This window comes from Mya arenaria, chromosome 13, assembly GCF_026914265.1.
Source record: "Mya arenaria isolate MELC-2E11 chromosome 13, ASM2691426v1".
In the NCBI taxonomy this organism is placed as follows: domain Eukaryota; kingdom Metazoa; phylum Mollusca; class Bivalvia; order Myida; family Myidae; genus Mya; species Mya arenaria.
In genome coordinates this window covers 19,839,123-19,848,109 of record NC_069134.1, presented here as the reverse complement: position 1 = coordinate 19,848,109, position 8,987 = coordinate 19,839,123, and the positions used below count along the sequence as shown (strand labels likewise).

At 36.9% G+C, this 8,987-nt stretch overlaps 1 protein-coding gene across 1 annotated transcript; it reads right to left on the bottom strand.

The window, feature by feature from the left end:
- Positions 1 to 1,165: 1,165 nt before the first annotated feature.
- LOC128214309 (deleted in malignant brain tumors 1 protein-like) lies at positions 1,166 to 8,987 on the bottom strand. The gene is made up of 7 exons (XM_052920704.1): positions 8,855 to 8,987; positions 6,663 to 6,689; positions 2,904 to 3,126; positions 2,524 to 2,648; positions 2,001 to 2,238; positions 1,507 to 1,632; positions 1,166 to 1,266 (listed from the first exon to the last, which is right to left on the bottom strand). Coding segments are annotated over exons 1-7 (789 nt in total). The 5' UTR covers positions 8,904 to 8,987; the 3' UTR covers positions 1,166 to 1,265.

Sequence of the window (8,987 nt, the reverse complement as noted above, 5' to 3'; positions counted from 1 at the left end):
AGGGAAACACATTGTGTGTGGTTCTAGGACATTGTGATAGGAAACCCCTTGTGTGTGGTTCTAGGACATTGCAACATGGAAAACCTTTGTGTGTGGTTCTGGAACATTGCGATAGGAAACCCCTTATGTGTGGTTCTGGGACATTGCGATAGAAAAACACTTGTGTGTGGTTCTAGAACATTGCAAAATGGAAAACCATTGTGTGTGATTCTGGGACATTGCGATAGAAAAACCCTTGTGTGTGGTTCTAGGACATTGCAAAAGGGAAAACCCTTGTGTGTGGTTCTGGGACATTTCGATAGGAAAACCCTTGTGTATGGTTCTGGGACATTGCGATAGGAAAACCCTTGTGTGTTGTTCTAGGACATTGCAAAAGGGAAAACCCTTGTGTGTGATTCTGGGACACTGCGATAGAAAAACCCTTGTGTGTGGTTCTAGGACATTGCAAAAGGGAAAACCCTTGTGTGTGGTTCTGGGACATTTCGATAGGAAACCCCTTGTGTATGGTTCTAAGACATTGCGATAGGAAAACCCTTGTGTGTTGTTCTAGGACATTGCAAAAGGGAAAAACCCTTGTGTGTGGTTCTATGACATTGCAAAAGGGAAAACCCTTGTGTGTGGTTCTAGGACATTGCGATAGGAAAACCCGTGTGTGTGGTTCTATGACACTGCAAAAGGAAAAACCCGTGTGTGTGGTTCTAGGACACTGCGATACCATAAAGGGGACACCATTTTGTGTGGTTGTAGGACCTTATAAAATGGAATACCATTGTGTAGTTTTTGGACCTTACAGTAGGGATGCCATTGTGTGTCTACAGAAGTTAGCAATGATTTAGTTCCTTGTATCATTCCGAACGGCCGATAACCCAGTTACAAGTAAAGTCAGAAGCAAACAATGATACCCACGATGTTCACGTATACGCAATGAAAACAAAACACAATATCGAACTGTTTATAGAACCAAGCTTTCTCCATGAATCCCTCACTTATTCTCAACTACAATGCATGCACTGGGCGTATAAATACTGCAGCAAACAGTTGCTTTTAAAAGGGTCTAAGTTATTTCCCAGTATGAATGAGAATTAATATATGATTTATGTAAAATGTTTAAACGAAGTCTTTTTCTATTTTGATTATTATTTTTTCATTTATAGATAATAACGTACATGGATTCATTTTAATCAGATTTTGTTGTATTGCCTTCTTCAAAATGTCGCTGTATCATTATTTTTATTTCTTTATCGACTGCCCGAGTGTCATTTTTATCTGAAATGTATAATATATCTTTGCAATTTATATTTTATTTATAGAAGTATATGGGGATGAATTATTATTACTCTACATTTGGTAACAGTAATCGAATACAGGTAGTTACACTACATGAAATAACCATGGTAACACTACGTGTACTAACCGTGGTAATACTTCATGTAATAACCGAGGTTACACTACATGTTGTAACAACGGACGAACATACATAAAGACAAACTGGACAAACGAATTTACCAAAGTAGCGATCTGTAAGTTGCCCGGAATCCTTGATGCGTGGAAATATTGCCTGACCCGGACAATAGGTAGACTACCATCTTGTTATTCTTGGAACACAATGTACCCTTGGATCGGATGGGATTTCTGAAACGAAGTTATATTACAGTTTGTTTTGTTCTATTCTGAGTGTTCATTAGATAAAATATAAAACACAAATGCATCTGCATTTTTACCTAAAACAAACACGAACCCTAACCCTAAGAAGTGTACATAAATAGTTTTAATTAAGAATTTCTAAGCCAGAAGTCAGTATATGTTTCCCATGAAAATGTAGTTTATACACGGATATGGCCATATTTTATCGTTGAAATTAAGTTTATACCGTGCCTTAAAAATATATTTTTATGCGAGGGTATAACATTATTTTATATTTCAAGATATACATAAAGTTAAAACACATATTTTCCCTAGGATGAACAGGTATGGTCATATTTCCTCCATGTTATACCCACCTAGTCACGTTTGTTCCAGTCGAGTCGGAACCCACCAGTTCTGTCAGTTCTATAATGAGTTGCGACGGGTTATGCATGTCCACGTGATTTATGTCCAAACAAACTGACCGCACCCCGGGCACGGAAATGTTGTACAGGCACGCCTGGTTTTTGTTGTAGGACGACGGGTAGTTTGGAGAACTACAACTCCCGCTAGGTTCGACAAACGTTCCTCCACAGCTTGGCTGATTGTCTGTAGCTGTGACAAAATTGACCAGTAAGAAGTTTTGTTGAAGATTTGAATAAAATAATCGCTTTCCAGACGCCTTTAAAAAGAAACTTATAGCGCTGCTTTTCAACGGTACAAAATAGACATCTAAATTCAGTAATACATGTAAGCATCCTCCCTCCCCATTGCCATTCAACTTCATCTGTTTGATCTTTGAGGCTAAATATAATTATACTATTAAGGCAATAAAAATATATCGGTCCTTAACTCTGTCGGGACCTCGACATGACAAATCGTCCACTACTATCCTCATACCTGCTGCCTGGGTGAAGTATGAGACAGACAGTTGACCTGCGACAACAAATTCAACCACCATTGTATTGGATTCCGAGCAGATCCCAGGGGGGTCGCCTACTCTCGAAGACGAGATATCTAGTAAACTGAGATGAAAAACAGAAACATGTCATCATCATCATCATCATCATCATCATCATCATCATCATCATCATCATCATCATCATCAACAACAACAACAACATGAGCAGCGGCATTAACCATCGTCATCATCATCATCATCATCATCATCATCATCATCATCATCATCATCATCATCATCATAAATAGTTTCCAATCGACTCAATATAGTATAACCTGTGGTATAAATGTTATAGTCTAAAATTATGAGTAGCCCTAACCTTGCTATTAAGACGGAAGTCTGGTTTTCCCCGACGTCAAATACGTTCATATTATAGAGGACTGATGAACCTATTGGCTGTATGCATATGTATCGACCGTGTGGAGCGAAAAAGTATTTCATGCACGTAATCGGCGGTCCGTACGGTGAAAACATCGGCCGCAGATGTCCGGAAGTGTTTGTCAACAAAATGTGTTCGTCCTGACAACCGAGGCGTCCACTAGCTTCAAAGATACAACAGCATATCGGAAGCAATTAATAAACAATAAATAAGTTCTTGTAAATGGTCCGAACGGTAACTACAGATACACGTACCAGGGGGTCCAATGTGAAATGTGTTCGCCGAATTTTAAGTGAGGGAAATTGTGTGAAGCCGAATAAAATGGCGGGGTTGAAAGGAATTTCGGTGTTTCAAGGGTGTATTTTCACCTGGTAAGTAAGTTATATCACCTTTCTCGCAATATAAATACGCCTACCCGGAGACCACACGTGTAAGCGTCTCTCGGTTTTTTTAACCTATGTTTCAAGAGGCCTTTACAAAAAAAGTTATTGAATGTATAAGCTGAACGATTGATTGTTTACAAAGTGAAAATAGAAAATTGCGTGACTTGAAACTGTGTTTTCGGTCCAAGTTAACCATTCTTGTACCTGTTTAAGCTATTTGTTATTTAATATTTGCATTATTTATCTTTTCGACCGCTACTGCACTTACATAGGTATTATAATGCCGATTTTTTCATGTTTAAACACCTTTTATGTTGGGCGACGAAGTTTTATGCAGTTTTTGTGTGAAGCAGAATCAGAATATGCATGCGTTAATAATAGTTTAATTAAGCTGAGCTGTAACACATGTTAATAATTATAACAAAAGGAAATTTGAACGTACCGTGTATTTGTTATGCAAAATTACTTGTATAGTTTTCCAGCAATTCATCTATATGAACTCGGAAATGAAATTATTACTCGGTAAATAAATGTAAGAACTCTTGATGTAACACGAACGTCCCGCAATACGGCAAATACAATGAATGCAATATTATTAGTCTAATTTTATCTAACCAAGGAAAATACGTTTTAAAGCAGTTTAAGTCTACCCATACCCATACCCAACCCCACCAACCCCGGCAGTTGTCTTGCAATGGATCTTTGGGTACATAAATAACAAAATATATGTATGAAATAAATGTTATGATATAATAATAAAGCACAATGACCTACTTTCACTGAAATGTACTGATATTTATGTTGTCTAATCTGGTCTAAAATAATTTGTTAAGAGTATATGGTATTCTTATCAATGCAGGATTATAGATAGTGGAATTTCACGCAAATGTATAACCCACTCAACTATTTATTCTAGACCCTTTAAGACTACCTTAACATTGGTACACGTATTTCAGTGAACTTAAGTTATTGACCGCAGTGAAGTGAATTAAAAGAGGCTGTGGGGTCTTCCCATACGATAAATGTATCTTCGGTCAGTGTAAAATGGTGAATTTTAGTGTATACAATTTTGCTAAAATAGTACACAGGTGTATCTGGTATGTAATTTTGCATTAAAAACACGTGGTATGTTTTTATCGGGTTACCGTACCACATTTTCTTTTATTATTAATATTAAAATTTGGGATGCAAACGAATATTCGAATATTCGATCAAACGTTTGGTATTCGAATGTCAAAATCGGTATTCGAATATTCGAAAAAAAGTAATAATACTAATTCTCAATAAAGAGAATAAAAAAACCTTTTGCCTACAAAACTGTTGTTGTTTATAAAGTTCGTTTGTTTTGTTTTTACAACGACTGGCCCCTAATGCCAGAGGTGTGAATGTGATGACAATACACTAACCACGCGTCATATGTCATTTAGGGACATATCGTCGGGTATTGTAAAAAGTCCCCCTACTGTTACATTATCTGACTAGGAATCGGCTTTAACACTAATGTTTTGTCTTGGCTGGAAATTAAGCTGTGCAACATAGCTCAAATTGCCGTGATGATATGAATGTCATGTGCTACAATAATGTTGTTACATATATGTGCTTTAAATTGTTTTCCATGTTTCGATACAATGTTCGTGCTTTGAAATGTAAACATATAGTATAGCGTTTTAGGATAATTTTTCTCTATTGTTATTCAATAGATGAGTCAAATCCAGATATGTTTTCGTTTTATTATTTTACTAGTTCCCGAGTTGGTTTGAGTTTTCCAAAGTTATATTTCGTCAAATTAGAGGTCAATCTCAGAACGAGGCCGCTTGTCCTACGGAAAGACCCTCCATTGGCGCAAAACGCTATTTGACTAGGAATGCATCCTATTTCACATTGTTTACAAATATAAAGGCAGCGGAATTGAAAATATTTGATTTTGTTGTTTGTCTGTTTATAATGTACTGTTTTTCTTTATTCCTGAAAATATCGAATTTCAAAGGCTCATTTAGGGAAAATCAGGGTCCACCGCGCGACAAAGTAGGGTAAAATTGCCCGGGCTATTACTTAAGCGAATAATAATAGTAGTTTACTACATTTTCCAAAATATGTATTTCGGTGATCGAATATTCGAATATCAATTTTGCCATCCGTTTGCATCCCTAATTAAAATGTGTCTTAAGAACGCTATTAATGTTGCACTCACACAGATATTCCGTTTTTACAACTTTTTATTTTATTTTTTGTCTTGGTAAGAACAATTATTTGCGTAAGTAATAGTAAACTGATATTAAAAGATTATTAATCAAAGATCAGATCGCAGATTTTCATATTTCCGTTAAAATAATAATGTTTTATAGCTTAAACCGTTACTAACGATTTTAAAAAAAAAATGCATAAAACATAAATTTTGGAATTTAAATAAAAAAAATTGACGGCAGTCTTATAAAGCGGGTTTCCATGGATTTTCGCAAAAATGGCTCGTTCCAGGACTTAAATTAAAAAGTTGTCAAACTGTTTAATCTGTGAAAATGCAGCTTTAAAGCACGCTTATTCTGATTCTGCTTCACACAAAATCTGCCTAAAACTTCGTCGCCCAATATAAAAGGTGTTTAAACATGAAAAAATCGGCCGTATAATACCTAGTGCAGTAGCGGTCGAAAAGATAAATAATGCAAATATTAAATAACAAATAGCTTAAACAGGTACAAGAATGGTTTACTTGGACCGAAAACACAGTTTCAAGTCACACAATTTTCTATTTTCACTTTGTAAACAATCAATCGTTTAGCTTATACATTCAATAACTTTTTTGTAAAGGCGAACACATTTCACGTTGGACCCCCTGCGTACGCTCCTGTCCTTTAACTATTGTTTAGTACTTGTTGAACTTTGAAATAATGCATGTAAAATATTACTACAACAGGGTTCAATCCCTGCCTAGGGAACTTTCTCTCAGAATGGAAACCGCTATTGCAACTGACCAATCGGAGCACCTCGGCCATTTTCCATCGAAAACAACAACGGATGTATAATAATGTTAATTAATTGTAGTGTTTTAACTTGTAAATTGTATTACTAAGTTCAATTTGATTTCAAAGTATATTATTGCATAACTAATTAAAATTCCTACGAGTATAGTCCTTAGGTTTAACTGCTCAACGTAAATTACTACGCGATCTACTTGCAGCGTAGTTAAATATAAAGAATTCTGACATTGTAAACCGTCCGTACACATCCGACGTTGTTTTCTATGGAAAATGGCCGAGGTGTTCCGATGTGAAACGGACACGAGCGTGATTCTATAAGTTAAAGGCGTTCTGCCACTTACCGACAAGATCTTCCCACCACTTCCAACCTGAAATAGATAATGCTCATTGAAAATCGTAGTGAGTCGAAACAAAGTTGTCAAAGGCAAGGTTGTGCTTGGGTATTAAATATTGTCATTGACTTCAACACACACATCAATCATTATCAAAATATCCGCATTGGTAAATGTTGGTGTAGCAAGCTTGTCGTAGTCAGTTAAAACGTATGATTTCTAATAAAGTGGCTATCTACGTGGCCACTAAACGGCAGCTCCACAACTTATCGGTAGTGCAAAGAAAATGAGCTGTCCACACTTACGTGGTGCAAGTGTGCCTTGTGTTTACTTCTACACACATGAGTATGAATTTTATTTCATATGCTAATTTTAAACGGACATTTTTCGAAAATCGGTGTATGTGGTACAGTGAGAGGACACTTTAACGGCCGGTTGGCTTCGAATTCGTTTCAATATTAGATGTTTGTTCAACTATCAACCAAATGCCTATTATATGGTAGTGTTGTTACGTTTTCGCCATGCTATGGTAGTCTTCTGCCATTTTCGCTATGATATGGAAGTCTTCTGTCATTTTCGCTATTATATGGAAGTCTTGTGCCGTTTTCGCTTTGATGTGGTAGTCTTCTGCCGTTTTCGGTATTATCTTGTAGTATCGTGCCGTTTTCGCTCTGCTATGGAAGTCTTGTGCCGTTTTCGATATGCTATGGAAGTATTGTGCCGTTTTCGCTCTGCTATGGAAGTCTTGTGTCGTTTTCGATATGCTATGGTAGTCTTGTGCCGTTTTCGCTCTGCTATGGAAGTCTTGTGCCGTTTTCGCTCTGCTATGGAAATCTTGTGCCGTTTTCGATATGCTATGGTAGTCTTGTGCCTGGTAGTATTCTGCCGTTGAGTGCAGTCAGATGCTTTTAATTGCTTCGATAGAGCGGTATCGCGCCGAAGTTTGCTATGGTAGTATAACATAATTAAAACCCTTGTTCGCTACGATAGGTTAGACTTCTGTCGTTGTACGTTATGATATGGAAGTCTTATGACGTTGTTCGGTACGGTAGGGTAGAATCGTACTGTTTTTCAGTATGGCAGAGTATCCTTGTTCCGTTTTTCGCTATAATAGAGTGCAGTAGTAAAGTGTCACTGTCTGTCTAGATAGGGCAGTCTTTTGTCGTTGTTCGCGATGGTATGATAGCCTAGTGCCGTTATTCGTTATAATAGAGTTGTCTTGTACCGATGTTTGCTATGATGAGGTAATTGTTGGTTACGATAGGCTAGTCTTGTGCCCATGTTTGCCATGTTAGAATAGCCTGTTGGGGTTGCTCGCTATGATAGGGTATTATTATGTCTTTGCTCGCTACGATAGGGTATTTTCGCCGATTTACGCTATGATAGGGAAGTCTTGCGCCGTTGTTCACTATAGTAGTGTAGTGTAATGTCTTATCTCGTTATGTACTTGTATTCTAGAATTGTATGGTGGCATCTTACTGCCGTATGATAACCTGATAGCGTTCGCGAATTGTTTCGTGTTAACCACTTAATTTTCGCGATAATTATCTAGCATCTAGTTAATATTCGCGTTACTTTTTGGAACGATAAATGTCATAAGACTGAAAACAGGGTTGAAAGTGCCCAGAACTGCCACCTATTTCCTGTTTTGAACTATACAACACTAACAGGCCAGCTAGTTATGCTTTGCGAATTCCACTTAATAAGTAACATAATAACTTGTTAACTAGTCGTATTTCCACTTATCTATAAATGCGCTTTTGGCTTCTAGCAGTAACTCGTTCACTATATATGGTTTGCGAATTTCACTAATTAAGTACCATAATAATTGTTTAACAATAATTGGAAAACACACGTCCGGATTTAAACTAGAGAACAAGTGAGAAAGGCGCCAATATAAAGAAGGGCGGACAATTAAACATTCGGCGCTGAGAAAGAGTTCCCTCCCTTGATAATTATTAAATTTTCTCAAAATTAGTTAAATTATCGCGAAAATTAAGTGTTTAGCACAAAAGAATTCGCGAACGTTAACGTGTTATCTAACGGCAGTAATGTGCCACCATAGTATTGTTTACAAAGTATAGTACGATTATCGATTATGATATGGTAGCCTAGTACCGTTGTCCTGGACATGGTTCGGTAAACTTCCGGAATAATTATTACTTACAAAAAAGTTTAAAGAAAAAAGGCAGCAGACGTACCTGTCACCATGTTCATGGTCAAACACGCAATTAGAAATCCAAGAAACATCTTAGTCCTTTGAACCCATTTTAGAAAACTATATTTTCAACAGCTGTAACGTCGATCTGGTTGAGTAAAATGAATTATAACCCC

What these genes read in the sequence shown, in the direction of transcription:
- LOC128214309 (XM_052920704.1), bottom strand. Translation starts at nt 8,903, where the DNA reads ATGTTTCTTGGATTTCTAATTGCGTGTTTGACCATGAACATGGTGACA. An exon ending in ACTTCCGTCTTAATAGCAAG is followed by an intron (nt 2,649 to 2,903) that starts GTTAGGGCTACT and finishes TTTTCATCTCAG; the next exon opens with TTTACTAGATATCTCGTCTT. An exon ending in ACTGGAACAAACGTGACTAG is followed by an intron (nt 1,633 to 2,000) that starts GTGGGTATAACA and finishes ACTTCGTTTCAG; the next exon opens with AAATCCCATCCGATCCAAGG.